The sequence below is a fragment of the Gallinula chloropus genome (genome assembly GCF_964237585.1).
Source record: "Gallinula chloropus genome assembly, chromosome: 10".
In the NCBI taxonomy this organism is placed as follows: Eukaryota; Metazoa; Chordata; class Aves; order Gruiformes; family Rallidae; genus Gallinula; species Gallinula chloropus.
Window position 1 is genome coordinate 10,342,843 of NC_140095.1, and position 21,659 is coordinate 10,364,501.

At 48.8% G+C, this 21,659-nt stretch overlaps 1 protein-coding gene across 1 annotated transcript in view; it reads left to right on the forward strand.

Moving 5' to 3' along the window:
* Nucleotides 1-732: 732 nt before the first annotated feature.
* LOC311195329 (transcription factor 7-like 1-A) overlaps nucleotides 733-21,659 on the forward strand; it is a gene marked incomplete at its 3' end in the record, with an annotated part of 36,204 nt that continues 15,277 nt past the window's right edge. Inside the window, exons 1-3 of the mRNA XM_084268710.1 lie at nucleotides 733-1,232; nucleotides 1,324-1,390; nucleotides 1,776-1,977. Coding sequence (XP_084124836.1) covers nucleotides 1,035-1,232; nucleotides 1,324-1,390; nucleotides 1,776-1,977 — 467 coding nt within the window. The 5' untranslated portion in view covers nucleotides 733-1,034. The remainder of the gene's footprint in view (nucleotides 1,233-1,323; nucleotides 1,391-1,775; nucleotides 1,978-21,659) is intronic.

Below are 21,659 nucleotides of genomic sequence, written 5' to 3' on the forward strand. Positions count from 1 at the left end.
ACAGCTGTGTGAACGGAGATGTGCCTACCTACAGACAGGGACCAAAATGAGCCCCCAGTACTGCCCACCCTGCGCCCCTGACCCGCGCAGCCGGGTCGGGGTGGCACTGCGGGGCCAGCAGCGCCCCAGCTCCCCACACCACGCCGGGGACGGGGGTGACCCCGCTGCGGGGAGATGGGGTGGGCGGTGATCCTGAGTCTGGCTGTTCCTTTAAGTCAGGCACTCACTCCGCGTCGGAGCGTGTGTGCGGGGTGTGTATGTGTGCGGGGTGTGTATGTGTGCGTGTGTGTGTGTGTGTGTAGCGTGTGTGCGGGGTGTGTGTGCGTGTGTGTGTAGCGTGTGTGCGGGGTGTGCGTGTGCGTGTGCGTGTGTGTGTGTGTGTGTGTGTGTGTGTGTGTGTGCATCTGAGCGTGTGTGTGCCCGCCCCCGGCCCCTCCCCGGAGCTGCCAATCACCCGGCGGCCGCTTTGATGTCGGCAGCCCTTGGCCGCCGCGCCGCCGCGCTCGCACACAGGCACCGGGCGCTCCGTGCCTTTGGCTGCCGCTGGCGCCCGCTGCTCCCAGGAAAACTTTCTGGGGCTCGGGGGGGTGGGGGGCGGCGGCACGGGGGGGGCCTGTTGAGCCCGGCATCCCGCGACGCCTGCCCGCCCGCCCGCAAGCCTGCCGAGCCCCCCGTGAGCCGGCGGGGGAGGGAGGGAGGGGGGGGTGAAAGGAAGAGATTTAAGAAGGAAAAAACAATTATAGTTAATTTTTTTTTTTAAAGAAAGGATTTAAAGGAAATTGGAAAAGGGGAAAGAGAATTAAAGGGGGGGAAAAAGTTTAAAAGTTGAAAAGGAAAGGAGAAAAAAACTTTTAAAAAGAAAAAAATTCAAGAGGGAGCGATCTATTTATTTTTTTTTCAAGAGGAAAAAAAAAATTGAGGGAGAAGGAAAAAAAAAAGCAAAGAATAATTGCGAAGGGCTTGATCCGGGCGGCGGAGAACAATACTCGCCGGGAAAGTTGCTGCGCGGCTCGGGAGGGAGCGGCGGGAGGAAAATGCCGCAGCTGGGCAGCGGCGGCGGGGACGACCTGGGGGCCACGGATGAGATGCTGGCCTTCAAGGACGAGGGCGAGCAGGAGGAGAAGATCCCCGAGAACGCCTTCACGGAGCGCGACCTGGCCGACCTCAAGTCCTCGCTGGTGAACGAGTCGGAGGGCAGCGGTAGCCCGGCCGCCGCCGCCGCCGACCCCGAGGTGAGCCGGGCCGCCCTCGCCGCCCCCGCCCCGGCCCCGCGCCCCCCGCCCCGCCAGCCCCGCTCTGCATCTCTCTCTCCTCCCCATGCAGGCCATCAGGCGTGTGCAGGATCCGCAGAGGGTTTATCAGGACAAGCTCCCGGACCACATGGATGATGGTTAGTCGCAGCATAAACACCCCCCCAGCCCTTCTCCCCTCCGTGTGCTTGCGTCCCATCCCCGATCCCCGCTCGCCTCTCCCGGCTCGTCCCGTCCAGCCAAGCGCTCGCCATCCCCGGGGTGGGTGAATACCTCCCCGGTCCCCAAGCCCTGGGAGTGAGGGATGCCGGCCTGCTCCCCCCCAGGAAAAGCCGCTCCTGTCGGCAGTGAGGCTTTCACTGCACCCCTTTGGGACCCCGCACCCACGGGACCCCATCACCCTCCCAGAGGACTACGGGGCAAAATGACTCTCAAAATATGCTGTAAGGTCTTTGGGGGGCCCTGACAGGCAAAGGAATCACCTGTCATAAGGTGAATCTTGACGGGGAGCTTTAATTTTAGCAGGTATGAAGCATCAGGACCCAGGGATGTATAAAGGATCTGCATATTCTGGCTACCCTTTCCTAATGCTCTCAGACCCTTACCTGCCAAATGGATCTATGTCACCTCTGGTGAGTTCATCCTCTCCTCACGGAGAAGTTTTGTGGCCTTTTCTCATTGCTGAAGTATGTTGCAGGTATCAGACAGGCACCTATACCTGTGTTTGGTTGGGGTTTTTTCCCCTGACAAATTGCAGTCTTGTTTTTAAAATGCCCGGGTGCTGTTCTGTCCGAGCCAAAGGAAATGGGAAGGGGGAAAGAAGCTCTGCAGCAAGTGCCTGCTTTGCTCCCAGCTTGCCAAAGGAGCTTGTTTTCCTACCTCACTGTCCTTTAGGTTCACCTTTACTCCTCCAGCAATCAAACCCTAATAGCTGATGTAAGAATGCCCCTTCTTTTTTCTGGGTCACAGGCTTGGGAGGCGAGCAGCTTCTGGTGTTTGTGTTCAGGGATATGTTCCACAGCTTAACTTTAGTTTGACATTATGTGCCCGTAAAACAGCCAGGTTTTGGGCTGCCTTTGGTTAGGGCTCTGTTGTGGGCCATGGCCCAGGAAGTGGATCTTGTGCTTCTAAAATGGCAATAGAGGTTTTTTAGGGAAAGGTTTAATGCCGCTGCAGGAATGATCCTGTCGTCTTCCTGTAAAGTTTTTCCCCCTCGGGTCAAACTGGCTTTAGTAATTTGGTATATTCAGCTGTTTATAAGTTTTGCTATCTGAACAATTAAACTAAAGGCTCCAAAAGCTGCCTTTTCCCATCACCACCTCTATCAGAACTTCAGAAAATAACATCACGACATTGCAGCAGATAGTCCGTGCTCATGTGGCTCCCAGGGAGCCGGCATTGCTGCCTTCATTTCAGAGGTTATTCTGCCTTCACAGTCTGTAAATGAGATCAGAGCATCACTGGTTTTATTTCAGTTTTTGTTTTTAACCAGTAAAGGGATAAGAATATATAATTGCCCCCTTTGTTCCCTGGAGGGGTAGCATGTTTGATAAACTGCCATTATGAAAAATTGATAGATTGTGGGGCAAAGAAGCTCAAGTTAAGGCATGATGACATACTGCTCGCTGGAATCACTGCCGTGTCCTCCCGTCCGACCCCGCCGGCCTGCACAGCAGGAGACACGTCCCCCCAAGAGCCTGCCCCCACCCTGGCATAGCCCTTCTCAGGGGAGCTGATTTCCCTGGATGCAGACTGTCATAACTTTGCCCAAGTTGCTTTGCAGGTGTTAGGGGGCTGTCCCCAGATTTTGAAGCTTTCCTTCAGTTTACAGCAAGAAAAGATGTGATTGCCAGGCAGGGCCAGCGTGCGTCCCCGTGATCCAAACAAGTTTTCCTTCTGTTGCTTCCCACCTTGTGTGCTTTCATCCAGGTATCCCCTTCTCACCTCCCTAAAATGTTAAGCTGTTCCTGATAAGCTTTAAATTATTATATTGAATGTGTCTTATTCAATGAGTTCAGTTTGCACCCGGCATAGAATCTGGCTAAGTTCAGACTTACTGTTCGTAAGCTGCTATTCGTTGTAGCAGAATATTTCTTCTAATCTTAAACCCTTACTAGATGGGCAGCAAAGTGCAACAGCTTATTTATTAGCAATTAAGCTAAAAAGTAGATTGTGGTTTGTGAATTGCCTTTTCCCTTGATAATGTAAGGAAAACCCAAGAGGTTTCTGGCGGGGCAACAGACAGGAGTGAGTAGACTGCGCGGAACTCAGAGGGAAGAAAACAAAGGTAGCAGAGAAGGAATGGTCCCGTCCCCTTGAGAGCCACCGAAATCATCCACTGTCTCACCCAGCTTTACTTAGGCCTGGTCGGATCCTGCGTGGGTTTATGTTGCGTGACTTAAAAAGGTGATTGCGTGTTTTCAGCTAAAAATCTGTTACCTAACAGACACAGGAAGATTTCTTCCTCAGATAAAGACTAGTCTTTTGGATTTTAGTCTTGGTACAGTCAGTCACTATTCTGATACATCATTCTGGGCAATTTTGTATTTATATTGACCGTGCAAAAATTATCACAACTAAATTATGTGTTGCTCTCGTATGGATTTATTGCTGCTGTGTATGTTACATCAAGTGTGGGCTATAATCTGGTGGCTGCTTCCAATAATTGAGGAGGTCAGATCTGTGACCCAAGATTGCAGATACTTAACCATCCATAAAAGTGTGTTTAATTAACGCTTTAGCACAAGTAGAGTCAGGGAGGAGGGTTGTGCGAGTGAATGGGGTTACGTATCACAGCCATGCGTGTGCTTGGGAGTGGAGATCGGAGGGAGGGGGGTTGTTTTTTGGTTAGCGAGGCTTCCTGGAAACGTCTGTTTGCAGCAAGGATTAATTTCAGAACCTCCAAAAACCCAAAATTAAAACACAAACCGGGGAGTACTTTGCCAAACTCTCCGGGGCTTTGCATTTACCTGGTTGAAATATCAAATCCAGGTACCTGAAAGACGAAATGCAGCCAGCACCCAGGCTGCAGGTTGAGCCCCCGCCCTGCGACGCACCGTAAAACCACAGGTTCTCTGTGGGCTCCCCCCGAACCCCATCAGGGTGCAGCGAGCGGTGCTGGAGCCGGCCCGGAGCACGCCTGCCAGGGTGGGTGTGTCGCTACCGGCATTACCACTGTGCTGCTTCCCTTTTTTTTTTCTTATTTTCTCAGCAGCATCACTTTTGCTGTGTTTCCCTTGAGGTGGTTGGAACCCACTAACTGTTACACTGCTCAGCCCAGCATCCTGCTGGGCTGCCCACATCTCCCCAGCCAAAACTGTCTCTTTTATACCAAACACACACCCGCTTGTGTTATTTACATGCTCTGGTGGCCTCCCAAGTGATGCACCAAACATGTCTGGGTACCTGACATCAGCCCAGCTGATATCCCTGGCAAGCAGCAGGATGTGGCAAGAGCCACCCTGAAGCAAGCAGACACCGGGGTGTTTGGTTTGGTGGGCAAATGCTGGTTTAGGGTGGTTCAACTGGAGCGGTGCTGCTTGGAGCATGCACAAGTAGCTTGGACTGGAAGTAGAGCCATGAAAGAGAGAAAGGTGAATTGGGGTGGCCAGGGTGTGCAGGTGAAGGTGCTCCCGGAGCTGTGGGGACAAGGCAGCGGGCTGAGCATGTGTGTCCTGTTTTGGGACCATGCTGTGTATCCCTGTCAGCTGGCCAGGCTGGGCAAGACACGCTCGTGGTTAAGAGCATCTCAGCACAGACTGCACACATCTGAAATCTCAGTGTTTTGCAAGGCACCAGGAGAACCCATTCCTCACGTGGCTCTCAGCGTCGCACGCGTGGTGGTTCGTGACTGCTTCAACTCTCCTGCCTCTTACAAAGTCCAGCTTTTCCCAGAGCTGAATATATAGGATTTTCTGGTTAAAAATCTGCAAGAAAATTCCAAAGAATACTAACAAGCTGAGGAACCATTTTTCTAAATGAAACATAAAATCATAAAACTATATCCTTTTTTAAATAGTACAAATGACTTTAAATCAAATTAAGGTACATCCTTAGTAAGAACATCAGCCTTTTAGGTGGTTACAAACATTAGAGGTCAGACATGGTCAAACATGTTAACACTTTGATCAGATTAAAATATTTTTCTTGCTACAGTTGTATAATTGAGTTTAGACCCGAGGGGTTTTTCTGAACATTGTTATATCTTGTACCATGTGGTAGTTAAATGGTAGAAAGAGCACTTATATGTTCCTTCAAGTTCCTTTTGTAAATAGGTTTATAAAATAGGGGGATGAGCCGTGCTGCCCCGTATGTAGGGCACAAGTTCTTCATGCCTTCTGTGCACCTCTCTTATGTGTAGCGAGCGTGTGGCGTGCGTGAAGGCAGGAGGGAACAGTTTTGTCTGTGAAGCTGAGGCACTGGACTTTCTGTGTGAGAAACCAAGGTCCTGGAGCCTCTATTTCCTTGGAAAACAGACTCTACCTAATTTTCTTAGTTATTGAGTTGTCTAACCAGAGCTCATGTAGGAGCAGAAGGGTGGTGGTACCTTCCCAAGCTCTGTGCCTCTGAATGAGACACGGCAGGCCTAGGAAACGATGCTGATGGTCAGAGCTCGCTCGCTGTGGTCTGCCGGGCTCCTGGAGGTTGGTTCCTGTTCAGTGGGTTTGAAATGTCCCCTTGGGCAGGGCAAGATGAAAGTACAGTTACTGCTGGCCTGGGGCCACGGGTCCTAAACGTCTATCATGAGATCAAAAAGCACGGAGCTGGAAGTCTCCTGCTGCCCTTTGCTGGACAGAAGCTGAGCTGGGCAGCAGCTGAGCCCTGGGACACAGCTACTTCTGGTGCACCCCCCCTTCCCTCAAGGCTGCTCCATCCCTTTGCAGGAGGAGGCTCTTGCCCCCGCAGCAGTTGGCGGAAGCAAAACTGCAGTTCAGCTGCCTCTGTGTAGAAGTCTCTCTGTCCTAGCTGGTGCTGTCAGGGCAGTAGTTTAGCATTGCTTTTTCCTGTGGTGAGTTCTGATCCTGTGGAAAACGGTGGTAAAACAGCCCTGGAGTCACTTCGTGATGGGGATCTGTTGCTGCTGCATCCCTCTCCAGGTGATGCGTGTGGTGGGAGGGCAGCTGCAACCGGGCAGCAGCTGCAGGCGTTACCAAAGGGCAACATCACCAGCACCTTCCCAGCCAGGATCCCCAGCGGCAGGGCTTGTGCCACGGGACCCCACTGGGGCAGTGCTCAGTCCTCATAAATTGTTATATTCCCGGCAGAAAGCCTTAGGAGTGTGGTGGCTGTTGATGGACGGCCTGGCAGACAGACAGACAGATGAGTAATTTGTTCCCTTCTTCACAGGAGCGAATCTACTTCTTTCAGCTCTTCTACCTCACTTGGAATAGGATAATGGCAAATATAATTTTTTTATATTAAAGCATAATGTCGGATAGGTGGATGTACCAAGGCACAGGGCTTCCAAGGTCATTTATTGCATGTCTGATTCAGCCTGGGTTCTCCCCCAAGGAAAATTCTTGCGTTAATTTCTCAGTTCATATCACACCCTCAATTTTGAAGCAGAACTTCCCTTTGAAATAAATTAGAGAGTTCTGTTAAAGCAGCAGCAGTGACATGATACAGTGCTGTCTGTGTGTGGTCTAATATAAGCTTATTTTTAAAATTGTTTGGAATAAAAAAAAAGAAAAAAAAAATGTCACAGGGAAACAAAAGTGAGTTTTATGTAAATCTGTGTGTGTGAGGAAGCGTGCACGTGATCCAGACAGCTCAACAGTATCTGCTCTCCCAGTGGGATTCCTTCACAGGCTACCCTGGAACTGGCTTCCCGGGCATGGGATGCTTTGTTGGGGGCTTGGGGGGAGTTGCTATGAGATCAAGTACGGTAAAGGCACCATTCCTGCAAGCTTCCAACTGTTGCTCTTTGTGACTTGGTAGTAGCTCAGCCAGTTGAGAATTCGGAGGGAAAGGCAAAACTCAAACATCAGCCCAAGCTCCCAAAGCTCACTGGTGTTAAGGATTTAAATATTGTTAAAATTTCAGCTGTGGAGAACAAAGTGATTGGAGAGTTAGTGGCACACATGCCGTGTCTGAGATGAAAGGACAGAGCTGGTCTGGCAGCCAAAGCTTTAACAGAGAAGGTGGGAGCGTTGGGAGGGTGGTGAGGGCTCTGCACCGTGTTCTTGGTGCTCACTGGCAGGAGGACGTGTGTCGCCTCACAGCTTGTAGTCCCTTTCCTGCAGTAATTCTGCTGGCACCATTAAATGTCTGTGTTCAGGTGGAAACTCTGACAAACCCCTATATACAGTCGAGTGTGCTGGCATCTGCTGTTCCAAGGCAGCCTTTCCAGTAACCACGCGTGTGTTCCTGTGACTAAACAGACGTTGCCGACTCCGTCCCGATGACTGTTGACTGCCTTCATAGATCATCTGCGAAGGGCCTGATGCTAATCACAGGCTGAATCCCTCCCTCTATCTCTGGCGTGATCTGCAAGTGAAGCAGGTTTGCAGGGTACGGATGGTGTGAGCTGCACACCTAAGATTGCAGCCTGGTCTGGACTGTGTGTGTCCGTGAGTACATGGCATGATGGTTATAGCCCGCTCGAGCGCTGAGAAATATCAGTAGTTTTGAGGAAACATCTACAGCTTGTCATTAATTTCACACCCGCAGTTCTTTGCCCTTTGGCTGCGAGTGATTCAGCGAGATCGAGTCTTTGATTCCTACAGCTTAGTCTTTGAGCCCCCTTGACAATTCACGCTAGAAACGGTGGAGGAAAGACCTGTGCTTCTGTGAGCATCATGTGTGCCCATGTGGTGGGTTTGGGTGCACAAATCAAGCACGTGCTGCCATTCAGTTACTAAAACCTCCATGTATGAGTCCCAAATCCCTCAAGAAGTCCTCACAGATTGCCTTCTCCTGTCTGTCGCGTTGATTTGAAGAGGGACTAGATGCCAGGCATCCCCAGCACTGTCCTCTTGGAGAGGGCATTGCCACCATGGGAGCTTCTCTCCATCCCACCCCTACAAGGCTTTGTGCTGTCTGCAGCCATCATGTAACGCCTCTCCTTTTGTTTGCTGCTCATTTCCTCGGTTTCCCATGCCTTTGCTGCTCCAGCTCACTGCTCTCTGTGCCAGGAGATGACTTATGTCAGCATCTCTCCAGGTCTGATGTATATATGCTCTTACCTCATCTTTTACCCCGGTGGTGGGTGGAGGGCACAGAAATAGGGGAGCAGATACTGGTTGCTTCCTGAACTCTTCCTTTCCGTTCAGTTCCTCCTGATGCTGAACCACTGCAGTAGGGATACCTTCACAGCCTGGCCACAGCCCAGGCTGGTGCCAGGCTGGGATGTGCGATTCCCCCCACCTCACAGGCTCTTTCATGTGCCATTCTTCCAAATCTGTCCTTAATCAGCAAGTATCATGTTATAGCCTATTTTTTAATCGCAAACAAAGGTTCTGCAGGAGGACAGGTGACTCAGAAGGTTGGTAACAGGATACAGAGCTTTTAGTTTCCTAGTTTCCAGTTTTAATCCAGCTGAATCAGGAAGGACCAAACGCCTGTCCTGCCCACTGGCTTGTCCAGCGGTCTGTCTGGGAGGGCACGGCTCCCTCCAGCCCCCAGGCAGGGCGAGTGTTTCATGGCTTGAACGATGAGATGTCCTGGGAACCTGCAAAGTCTGTGCCAAGCCCTCTGTGCATGTCAGCCGAGGTCTCGGCTCTCGCCTGGGGACTGCCAGTTCAGCACAAACCCACCTCTCTTAAAGGAAGTCGTTGCAACATCACACGCCTCCGAGCTTTGATTACGGCAGGATCTCTTTCCTTGGTCACCTGCCAATGATTTTGGACACAAAGCTCTTGCCTTCATCTCTTTACAGAGCAACTTACCACCTCTCTGTCCCATGGCCCTTTCTCTGAGTTTTGCCTTTGGCTCTTTCTAATTTATGACCCTTCCCAAAGTTACAAAGGACTATTCCTCCACCACCACCTCTCTGAGGTGCTTTCATGAAGAAAGTGGGACATTGGGCCCATACTGAGGATGCGGAGAGTTAGCAAAACCTGGCAGGACTAGCAGTACCCATCCAGAGCATCCCACTGGCTGGAGGCTCTGGGCAAGAGGTCACCAAAGTGGCTTTAAACCACTGCTCCTCTCCCATCTGCTGCTTCTGTGCTAAACACAGCTCAGCTGCAACAAAAAGAATCTGGCTCATTGTGTTTCACGGGGTCCCAAAATTAGTATTTTGTTAAACAAAACAATAAACTTAGCAATGCTGTGGTGAGTTTTCAAAACCAAAGGAAAGCTGAATACTAGTATCTAGAGCACTTTTCCCCTCCGGTTATAACAACTTTACATTTGATTAAATGATAGGCAAAAAAAGGTCTCAACAGTATCTCCTTTGTTCCACTGAGAATCTGGAGCTATAATACGCAAAGTACACATCTGCCTGGAAGAGCTACGCAGTAATCATGGATTGTCCAAAAAAAGACTCTCTTTTATTTATTTTTTTAAGTGATTTGACTTATATGCTATATGTTGAATTTGTTTTCTGCTGTGGTTTGCTCAGAGGAGCAGCACACACGAGGGTAAACAGAGGTTCTCCTCTGATGGGACTTCCATAAAAGCAAAGTGTGAAAGTCCAGGATTGTAAAGTATGCTTGGCAAGGGGGATGCAGTCATAAACATGCTGGTGGAAGAAGCGCTGGGGAGATGCTCTTCCCAGCAAAACGCTAAGAAAGGATGAGAAACGTGGAATTCTTATTCTAATCCTGAGGAGATGGCGCTGTGGAGATTGCTTTCATGTTTAGGAAATAAACCATCGTGAGATCTACCACATGAAAATACCTTGTTCTCAGTGTGGAGAGGCTGATGAGTTGGTTCTGCCCTGGAATTACTGGCATGAGGAGTCATAGAATCATCGAATCACAGACTGGTCTGGGTTGGAAGGGACCCCAAGGATCACAGAGTTCCAATCCCCCTGCCACAGGCAGGGCCACCAACCTCCAGGCCTGGAGTCCTCATCGTCTTCTACAAACCTTGCTATGTATGGCCTTGCCCTAGAAGAAGAAAGGCTGATTCAGATGAGGGGGGGAGGTAGCACACAGCCCCCAACACCATCATACCCACAGTCAAAACAGCCTTTGAGCTTTGGCTTCCTGCTGTAGCTTAGTGCGTGGGGCATTGCCAGCTTTGAAATCTGACCACCCAAAGGGACACACGGGTTCAGCAATCCAGGTGAATCCAGCATGGTGCTGTGCTGAGTTTTCCTTTGGGACAGCGAGTGCTGTCATGTAGAATAAATTAAAATACACATATTAACCCTAAATCCAAAACAGAAGCAATAATATAAAATAAGAAATAAAATTTAAAGAAGGAAAAAAAAAACCAAACCCCACCCCAACAAACCCACCCAAACCTTTTTTGTTTTAACTTTCTCTGATACAAAGCAATTTCTCCAGGACTGTGCACCATATGAAACACATTATAAATGCTCTTGTAAAATCCACATCATTATACCACATGAAAGGCTGAGTCCTAAAAATAGCCATTCAGAGAGGATGCAGGCTAGTAGCAATTTCGGTGATCGTGAAATAGTTGTGTTGACATCTCTATGCATGCACACCCACAGAAAGCTTTGACTTTTGAATATTCTTAGCAACATTTGTGCTTTATGGAATTTTCCACGTTCTGGTCCCACGAATAGTCTCTTCCCTGGGGTGCTCCTTTCTGATCTTAGCCCCGTGTTTCTAACCCTGATTCTGGTTGAGAAAATGGGTGATTTTGGTGAAAAAATGGGTAATTTTGGTGGGTTTTTTTAAATTTTACATGAAACTTGCTCTTTGCTACCAGTTTCACAGCGGCTGATGATATCAGTTGTATTTCCCTGTCTCCTATTGATGGAAACAGCTTAATTTTTCCTTCCATGGACACTCACATCCCTAATATTTGCAGGCATGGATGTCTGTCAAAATGTAAACTTAGAGCATTAGGTGATTTTCGAAGAGCTGCCATGTCTACCTGGCCTTTGTATCTGCTGTAGTACTCCAAAGAAAGTAAATGAAACCTGCAGTAATTATCCAGCAATGTACCCACAACAAAAATTTCTCTTCCTCATCCCAGCGCTCAGAACTCAGCTTTTGTTTGGGAATATGAAAGGATGCAGCCTCCTGGCTTCGGTGTGTTTGCAGCAAAGCCCTGGCTGGGATAAACTGCCATAGCTCTGGGATAGACAACAGAGTCCTGCCAATTGATATCACTGGAGATCTTTTTGAAGAGCTCATCAGCTTTTATTTATGGCTGTCGTGTTTTGGTTTTAGCTTGTTATTTGTTTGAAATCATTACAATAGGGATAGCTTTCTGAGAAGGGTTTGAATCTTCAGTGCTGATCTCTTGTTTGCATTCTTCTGGTGTTAAGTAGAGATGGGGATGTGGAGATGTAGACCTTCAAACAGGAGGATGTCTGAAGGCTGTGGTTTGAGCCTGTCCAGGGTTTTAGGTGCATAGCCCCTCTAAAGCCAGTTGGAAACAGGCTGTTTCCTCAAAAGGAGTTTGCTTTTGGCATCAGAGGGAAAGCTTTGGAGATGGCAAATGAAATGATAGGGTGTTAAAGAAAATGGCATTGCTGCTTAAACAGCTGGCACAAAAATCATCAAGTCTGAGGTTTCCTTCAGATCAGATGTGCCCGTGGTTGTCATGGGCAGGACGTGAACCCTTCAAGCAGTGCAGCTCCGAGTGACACAGTGAGACACTTCAAGTCTCCACGGTGCTTTAACTTAAGGGCAGCTCTTGTCCTGCTCTGTAGTCCCTTACCAATGGGCACGTGCTCTTAAGTTTTGAGATGCTTGCAGGCTGTTAGCAATGCTGAAGAATCAAAAGCTGAGTAATAGCATCACCAAAATGTGTTTCCTGTTGCTAATTCAGGTCCCTAAAACTGCTGCATGGGGGGGCTTGGGAATACCTTGACAAGACGATAATTTTATCTAAACTTCAGGAAGTTTGAATATATTTCCTTTAGTTCTAAATGCAGTCAGCAATAGTTAAAGGGTGCATTTCCATCTAAGCACTGGCTCTTCTAGCCATACATGCCATGTGTGGTGCAACAGATACTGACCTTTAGAAAAAGCCAAAAAGTTTTTGAAGCTCTTTTGAGTTTTCCATAATGAATTCGATGGCTGACCCCAGGTTTATATTTGGCAGTGCAAGTTTGCTACTGTTCTGGTGAACTCTGCTTTCCTGCTAGGAGCAGGATTCAGGTAAAAACACTACAACTTTGCTGGCTGAGACTTCGTACAGCACCTGGACACAGGAGTTTTTGCAGAGGGAATTTAATTTCTTCACTCAAGAGGACAGAAGATTAGCTGATATATCAATCCCAGCTTCCCAGCTATTGGTGTTAACTGGAACTGGTATATAGCTACATGTATATAGTTAAACTTCACCAAACAGATTGTTTTTAAATGATAATACACTATTTGTACTGTGCCAGCATGTGGATCTGCATATAAACGTGTGTTGAGGGATGAGGCAGGCCATGGTGTATCCCTGAAAGAGTGACCCCAAAAGCAATGCTCTTCCCCCAGATTTTCTCCTGCAGAGATTGTGGTGGTAAATGCCTGGCTGCCAGGCGGGTGCGTTGCCATTTGCCGTGGGTGGGAGCTGCCTGTCTCCTGCCTGCACCCTGGGACTTGGTTTGATAGGGAGCCGAGCGCTGCCCTTACGGGAGAGCACCAGGTGCTGTGTCAGCCGCGTGTAAATAGGCAGATAAACAGACATGAGTAACGCCAGTTGTTTATGTGTTAACACAGGATGTTCTCAAAATCAGGTAAGAAGTGAGGCATGTTACCCAGTTTTATAGCAGAGGAACCGGATAGTCTTGTAGCTGCCGTGCAGGGCCACGGCGGAGGAAGCACAGTTTTATCCCAGCTCCCAGTTCTCCAGGAGCTCGTTTTTCTGTGACTCAGTTTACTCCCCCCTCCCCCCCCCCGCCCCGACAGTCCTGCAGCTTTATTGTTTCACGTGTGAGTGATGTTTGCAAAGGGGGAGAAAACCTCCCAACCCTAAAATCCAACACAGGCTGCTGCGGGAGAGGATGCTTCCGAAACGATCAGAGAAGGAATACCCCCCAAAAAAAGCAAGCTGTGCTGCTTCCTAGGCTATTTACTTCCAGGTATTAAATAAATCACAACTTCATAATCTTTTAGCAAGTTACAGGTGGCCCTAAAACCACAGCTCCTTCGAGGCATCTTGTCTTGCTTTACAAACAAATCCCTTTTTCAGCCCAAATGGGAATTTCATAGGGCAGCATTATTTGGATGGAAGCGATGACCGGATGATCCAAGTGCACATGGTGTACAAATCCATGCTATTAAACCAGGGACACAAGGTCATCTCTTATTTACCTGCTTGTAATATGCTGATGAGAACAACCTCCAGGATTGCACAGCATAGTTTTTGGACACCCATACCAAACCCCTGGATGCATAATTCAAATTCCTTGTCATGAAGAATGAGTCTATTTATCTTGGAACCTTTTTTACTTAAACAGTAATCTCTAGGAAATCATTTGTTAGCAGTAGTTAGCTGCCAGTTTGTCAGTTAATGGCTTGAGGCAAAGTCAGAAGCGAGTGAAATCTTTTCCAGGGAGATGCTGCTGTCGCATGTGGTGCGGAAAGGTTTACAACAGAGAGTATTAGAGGAGGCAGCCAGATGAGGTTGGTCCAACTCTTAGAAACATGAGGAAAGTCAGCACGATGGGGTAGAGATGGAGGTTTTGCAAGCACATCATTTGTAAAATATTTAAACCATCAACTGTGCCCGTGACAACTTCTAAGCCTGAATTTTCCCTTACTAGAGGCTCCAGGTGTGAGCACACAGAGGCCAAAAACCACATGTGTTGGTGGTGGCTGGGGCTCTGCCTGGCATCCTGGGCATCTCTGCACCCCCAGCATCTCTGCATCCCAGACATCTCCACGTCCCAAGCACGGGACAGCCAGGTGGGAGAGCCAGCCGGGGTGCCGCAGGGTGTCTGCCAGGACAGCAAAGTCCTCCAGCTTCAGACGTTATCATTTCTCTATAAAAAGTCTAGCAGCGAGTTTCAGTTAGGTAATGAGAGTTATCTGATTTCTCTTTAATCTGAGCAGCATCGCCTCAGCATGATAACCTCAGCTTGGTGTTTATCTCGTGCTGGGTGCTGCAAGAAGGGGTGAAAATTCACTGGAGAAGGAGCTGAGAAAAGTCATCCCCCCATCTCCACCAAATCCCTCCTCCTTGCAGCAGAAGTGGGTGAGAAATAACTGCCCCGAGTAGAAGCTCTCCCATGAAGCCACAAAATCCAGCTGAAGTAAATACCACTTCCCTGCAGCATTATCTCCCACTCTGTGCTGTCTACCCACAGAGGATGGTAGGGTGTAGGAACTGGCAGGGGATTAATGGCAGCCTGGTTCATAAAAAAACTCGGCTGCCAGAAGGACGTGGGACCCAGACAGAAGTAAAGAGGGGCTGGTTCCCTCCACAGATGCCCCCAAGTGCTATTTGTCTGAGAGCAGATTTTCCCACAGATCTTTGGCCTTCGTATTATTTGAAGAACCCCCTCTGCAGCTGCAATCCTTCCCTCCCCCGAGGGAAAAACAGGGTGGTAACTTTGTGAACTGAATGGTGTGGAGGTTTAGGAGTACTGCCATGGGAGGGGAAGATTTGGCTCATTAGCGTGGAACATTGTGTTGCCAGGAACAGAGTTTTGGGGCAGAACTAATAACATGGAAGCAGATGCAGTCAGCTTTTATTAAACTGGTTTGTAGATGGCTTTAAATAGGCAACAGTTGTATCTCTGGGGCTCTCCTGGCAAAAGGCAGAAGGGCAGACCCCCAGCAGCAGAGCCTGGATCAGGTGCTGGCTAACCAGTACAGGGAAGACAACTGAATCTCTGGATGTAAGGAAAAATTTCTCCCAAATGTATTTAACATTTTTTGTTGGTAAAAAAGCCAACAAAAGTCTTTGTGGTTCTGTTATATTCTTTAAACTCTCACATCCCATTTGGAGCAGGGAACAGCTGTAGAATGTACAGTCTGAAGGACCCAACGCTGTATCATCTCCTCTTTTTCATGGTGTATCATCTCCTCTACTCCACAGGCTCCTGAATTTCACTCAGTTACCCCAATAGCTGGATGTAACATTAGCTGCCTGGCAGTGCATTACCAGTAGGGATGGATAAGTTAATCTCCAAGCCAAGTTTTGAAGCACTTCTCCCTTGAACCACCCTTACCGTAGCGCTAATTAACTCCGTAATGCTTATCTGCATCGGTGATGGTCGGATGTCATTTCCTGACACATGGCATTCCACGGCCACCAGTAACGATGGGTTGAACTCGCTCTGTAATTGCCTTACCCAAGTACACAGGTTGGAATGACCATCAGCCAAATACAAATTGCCCTTCTCAGCCAGCTGCCAGAATGGAGCAAGGCCATCGGAGCCTCAGAGAAGTCACCACCACAAAGACCATCCCTCCCCTTGCCAGACCTGGCGTTGACTATTGCTGTGTGTCCTTACAATGTCCTTCTGGTCCTTCACCATTTCTGTGTAGCCTGGACTAACTGTCCTGCTTGCAGAGGGGTGTGAGGAATGATCACCCCCTGTCAACACGACTGACCCTGCCGATCTCTGCAGTGGTGCCCGTTGGACTTCTGACTTCTCTGTAGGTGTCCATGAGCTCTCGCCTCCTTCCACACCAACTCCAGGCACCATTCTGTAGACCAGACAGCACCATCCCAAAATCCTTGCTCTGCTCTGTGCATCCAGGAACAGCCTGGTGTACATACACACCAGGTCTTCAACTGATGGGCTCCTCGTGGCCTCGTCCTCCTGGGCCAGCTGAATAAGGCACGAAGAATCCCATTTGAATGCTGCACTCCATCCTACCTTTGTTGTGCAATGCTTTTTTTTCTCAGGCAGTTTCTAATCTAGAGATTTTCTGGGATCTGTGCATGGCATGAAGGGAAGTCTCCTCATCACCTCGGGTTCTGTCTTTCAGTACCAAGTCTTTAAGACATAATTCTAGGCGTCCAGGGCTTGCTTTCTCTTTGTGTCTCCTTTGCTGTTGCTTTCATTTACTAACATGTTACACTTCAAAGTCTATTCTTTCTCCTTCCTAATTTTTATGGAAAAAATGGTCTGAACCCCATTTGCATTTCCTCCCTGAGGATACTGGCAATCCTTAATCCTATATATTAAAGAATCTCAGCTTTCCCAGCAGCCTTTTATTCTGGGACTACTGTTCCACTCTGTTTTCTCCTTGAAATTCTCTCCTGTGGTTCAGAATTGCTCTTCATGGTGCCCCTGACTACTGTCACATTCTGTTAGGAGCCATTTGCATGGACATTTGATCACATTTATGCCCTTTTCCCTCCCCATCCCATCATTGCAGGTAATTTGTAAAGCTTTGTGCTCGTGGGAGTAGGCATATATTTGCTCTCGGTGGTTGCAGCGCAGGACCATGTGCTCCCCAACCCACTGATCTCTTGGGACCTGCTGGAATAACTATTTTTAGAGCCAGGAGATAGCAGGATGAAAGCACGTATGGGGAATAACTGAGTGCTATTTCATTAGGGTGATTTTAGTTCCATATTCCAGGCAAGGACATGGCTCCCAGTGCCAGGCTCTCAGTGACCGCCTCCCAGTGACTGGCTCCCAGTCAAAGCCAGGTTGGATGGGGCCCTGGGCAACCTTGTGTAGATCCAGGCCTGGAGGTTGGTGGCTCTGCCTGTGGCAGGGGGGTTGGAACTCTGTAATCCTTGGGGTCCCTTCCAACCCACACCATTCCATGATTCTATGACTGCCAGCATTTCCCTGCTTGAGAGGTAATTGCCATCTTTCCCTGGCTGTGATGGGAGCATCCTCCCTGTCCCTTGCCCCTCTTCCACGCAGGAACTGAGGCCACTCACCCCACGTTCCCTGGGCTCACAGGAGCTATGGGAAGTACGTAGGGTGCCGGCTGGGCCAGCCGAGTGGATCCAGGGATTTAGATCACGCAAACCCAGTGTTCTCTCCTACAAGTCATTCTCAGCTATATACAGGGGTAATTAGCATGTGCATAAACACTTTGTAATCTTGTGATCATGGCTTGCAGATTAGCTCTTTTGCCAGCTTTGCGATTTCTTTGCCAGTTTTAGTTTTAATTGCAAATCCATTACTGCCAGCTCCCTTGCATATTGTAGCAATAGGCAAATTAAAACACTTGGACACAGTTGGGCGGGTTTCAGTTAAGAAATTAATTGTTACTGCCAACCAGTGCTTTTTAATGCGAGGGTGGCATTTGAGCTTGTTTTTGAGGGCATAATCTCCAAGACTTTTCCTCCCCCCTCTTCCTTCTCCTCCCCCCCTCTCCCCAGACTGCGTTGCCCTGTTGAGCAGCTCTACAGATGGCACGAAGCAAATGCTGCCTCTTTGATCTCCTAGTCAAGAAATTTGGAAGTCGTTCTGAATTGATGAGAATCCCGTCTGAAATAAATCTGTCTCTGCACAGGGCCACGCTAAGTCAACCCTGAGCTGCAGGCACGGCTCACCTGAACCTCCCGGGGAAGTGCAGGATTACATCCCACAAGAGCATCGTGTGATGCTGTAGCGATAAAGAGAAACTTCATGCAGATTGTTGAACATGAAAAAGTCTAGACAATCTACAATTTACCAGTCAGGGTAATTGGCTAAAGGCTTAATCCACCCTGATAATCCAGTAATGGTATTGTTGGCAGGACATTGATGTAAATATCACTCAGCAGCGCTGGCAGCCGCTGTCTCCTGTGATTCCTGCCATTCCCAATTCCCTTTCTGCAGTTGTTAGGGCTCACAGGGAATTTTGGGAGTTCTACAAACTTCTTGTCTTTGGTATTTTTCAAAACCTGCCTGTGCTCAGTTGATGGTTTTCACTCTGTTTGGGAAATAGGTCACATTTTTCACCAGGAATTTTCACAAAAACATTCCCCAGCGATACCTCTTTTCTTCCCCTGGTGTATTTTTCATGTAGCTCTTTCAGCTTCCTGATGCACCTCTCACACAGCTTCCCATCAGCCTTCATTACAAACAGCATCTGGCTCTGCGGCAGCCCTGTGCCAGCTCTGCAAGCCACCTGCCAGCCACCTTGTGTGTCACCTCCAATCCTGGTGACATTTGCAGAGGCTTTGGTGGCATCTCTCTGCACAAGCCCAACCCCTCTTGTGCTGTCAGCGTGGCCAGGGCTGCAAACACTGGTGGGACACCTCTGAGGTCAATGAACTGAGCAGGGGGTTAAAAATAAACGCACCCACCCCCCCTTATTTTGCAGGGGTGTCCGTTTGCCCCATGGGGACAAAGGAAGGGGAGCTTGGGCACACGGGGCTGTAGCAGCAGAAGCAGGGAAGGATGGATGGACAGACCTCCCTCCAGATGGTGGTGTCCCACCGCTGCAGCGTTTCATCCCTGCCTTTGGTAGCCTGCTAATGTGTTAGAGCATGGGCTCTGAACACAGGCTGTCTAAAATTAGTCTAATTGTGTGTGAAGCAGGTTGATATAATCACCTGTCCCCGTTCCGTTCTTCTCTTGTGCTCATTCCCTCCGCTCAGCTCGGTAAGAGGGGCTGCTCTCCAGCGCTGAAGGGCTCTGCTCCCCTAAGCCTGGACAGCACCAGGGATGAACAAGCCCTGATGGGTACTGGAGCCTCCAAGGCTGAATTTATAACAGTTGTATTTGCGTGTTGAACAGCTGCTTGTGTGCTCCTAAGTGCTGGCCTTGCATGTGTAGTCCAGGGACTATGAGCTGAGTTAGTTTTTCCTCTTCTCTGTGGTACCACCAAATCACGCCTCGAGAGCTGTCTGTACAGCTGCCCTGCCTCTGCTGAGGCTGGAGGCATGTAACTGGTGCTCAACAAACAACTCCCCTGATGACTGAAGCAGAAACACTCTGGGAATGACTTTTCTGCAGCAGGATTGACTCTATCCTGCCAGCTGAAGCGTTAAAAAACCCCATGTATAATACATATATAAACTTCTTTTGGTCACTGAAGGCAACTGAGGTGGCTGCAAACCCTTGACACCGTTCTCAGGGCAGCCTGTAATGGCTTTTTTTTGAGCACTGGGTTTGTTGTAGAGGTTTTTGGGTTGGTTTTTTTCTGCTTGGAAAACAATGGAAGAAGTACAGTTCCGCCGCAAACAAAACCTGAACATGCTCTTGACTTACATGTGAAGTATCAAAGGGCTCTTATTCAGTACACACTGCCACCCTTCCGTTTCACAGCAAACACCTCGTCACAGCCAAGGGACTTTGGGAAAACTATATATAGTCACCCTGGTAATTGTCCCATAGCTCTGGGTCCGTGATGTTGTGGCTAACAAATCCGACTTTTAATTGCTGGTGATCTCTATCGGAGCGGACATGGGAGTTTGAGTTCAGCCAGTAGAGAGTCAGGAGGAATAAACATGAACCTACAGTAAGATCAAAGCAGCGGAGAGGTGCGCATGTGCTAATAATAATAGCTTATGAAAGCTCATATTTTCCTTCAACAACATCCTGTCATTTGTGTATTAGCTTTGAGAAAAAAAGAGAAGAAATTCAGTGTAATTTACTTAGCAAAAAAAAAAGAGATAAAGCTGATACGTGATTGCACCAGCTCATGTGTGGTTTGCTGCGAGGACTGTACATGCGCCGCGTCCTCCAGTGCATGTGTGAGTGGAGTGTGCAGAGGCTGAGCTGGCTGTGACCGAAGTACCATTGTTATCTGATTTTTATATACAGTCTGTGACAATGTGATGCAGAAAGGAGGATGAGGTAAACAGTCTCAAAAGTTGGTAACCGCATCCACACCTGGTGCACCTCAATAAAAATGTCTGTAAACAGTTAGTATAGAGTGAGGTTACGGTGAGGCTGAGGATGTCTAACGGCTCCTGGTGACCCAGGGAGAGAAATGCAACGTTTTGGGGCTGGGGTTTCCGTTGGGCTGGAGTCACCCTGGGTATTAAACCGGGATTTTGCCCTTCCAGAGCTCTGGGCCCGTTGGTGGTGTGTAGGATGAGCGGAATGTGGTCAGGGTGACCATACCCCGGGGAGGCACTTTGGGGCAGCTCAGCCATAGCATGGTCAGACAACAGTGATTTCCCCTCTGCGTAATGTGACCTACTTAGGAAGTACTGATCAGCCCTTGAAACTGGGCACAACACTGACCATTTCCTCTGTCCTCTTACTTCAGATTTGCACTATCAGTTTTTCTAATCTAGTCCAGCGGCTTAAACCTCGGGTGGGGTTTTGCCCCTGCCCAGCCCCAGGGGTGCCTGGTGGGCTGTGGGCGATCTGGACCCGAGAAACCACAGGAGGAGAGAGCCGTGATGGGTGATGCTGGCCGCTGGGAGGGAGACAGCCTGTATTTTGAATTCATCTTTCATGTTGCATGCTGTGGTTGTTGACATTTCGGTTATGCCTGTAGTTCTCTCTTCAAGCAGGAAAGGGTTTGGGGTTTTGGTGAAGGGGAGGAAGGCTGACAATAAAAGGTGACAAATGGCCCACGAAGTACCAAAAATGAGCTGGCTGAGGAAGGAGAAGGTTGTTTAGAGAGAGAAAACCAGGGGGAAGAGGACAAAAAGGAGCAGGTACGAGCATGATGGCAGAGTCTCTGCTCTTCCTAGGCAGGTGCGATGCCTTTAGGTACCGCCAGCTCCCTGGGCAAGGTGTGACTATGGCCACAGGGTGATAACACCAGGCAGTCACTGCGCTGGGACGGTGTTTTTCGGGGTTGCGAGACTGAGCTAGAGTCTTACCCAAACTCTGCAGCGGCTGGAGCGCAGCAAACAGGGACTCGTTAAGAAAGTGGAGCAAATAATAATGATCCGTCTGTTTAATGCAGCTGAAAGGCGTACTTCAAAGATAGTGTTATCCTAAAAAAGCCCAAGTATAGAGGGGAATACACTTGATCGTGGCTTCCAAGTTTTGATGGTAGCGTTGTAAGTAGGTCAGCAAACGGTAATATTTAAATTAACTCCCCTTTCTGGCAACTAGATGGGAATGTAGGTCTGGAAATGGGTAGATGTAGATTCTCTTCCCAGCTCTGCCACTCTGACAAGTCACTTCATCTCCTCGCGCCTAAGGGAAGAATACACCTTTGGGCTCTGCCCAGTAATAATCAGCCAAATGCTTCTCCACCTATCTAAAGAGTTTTAGAATATGTGATTGAAAAGTGCAAAGTGTTATTAACATTGAATTAATGTCTGCCATTACAATATGTAATGGAGTATTTCTACACACACCCCATTTCCTCCTGCTCGAATGTTTTGTCAGACGAGTCCAAGTGTTTACCAGCTTTATAGCTGGCCTAAAAAGAGCCAGTGAGCTGGAGATGCTGGCAGCTAGTGGAGCTGCCGGGCTTGTTTGCCGGATGGGATATTTCAGGCACAGGAGCT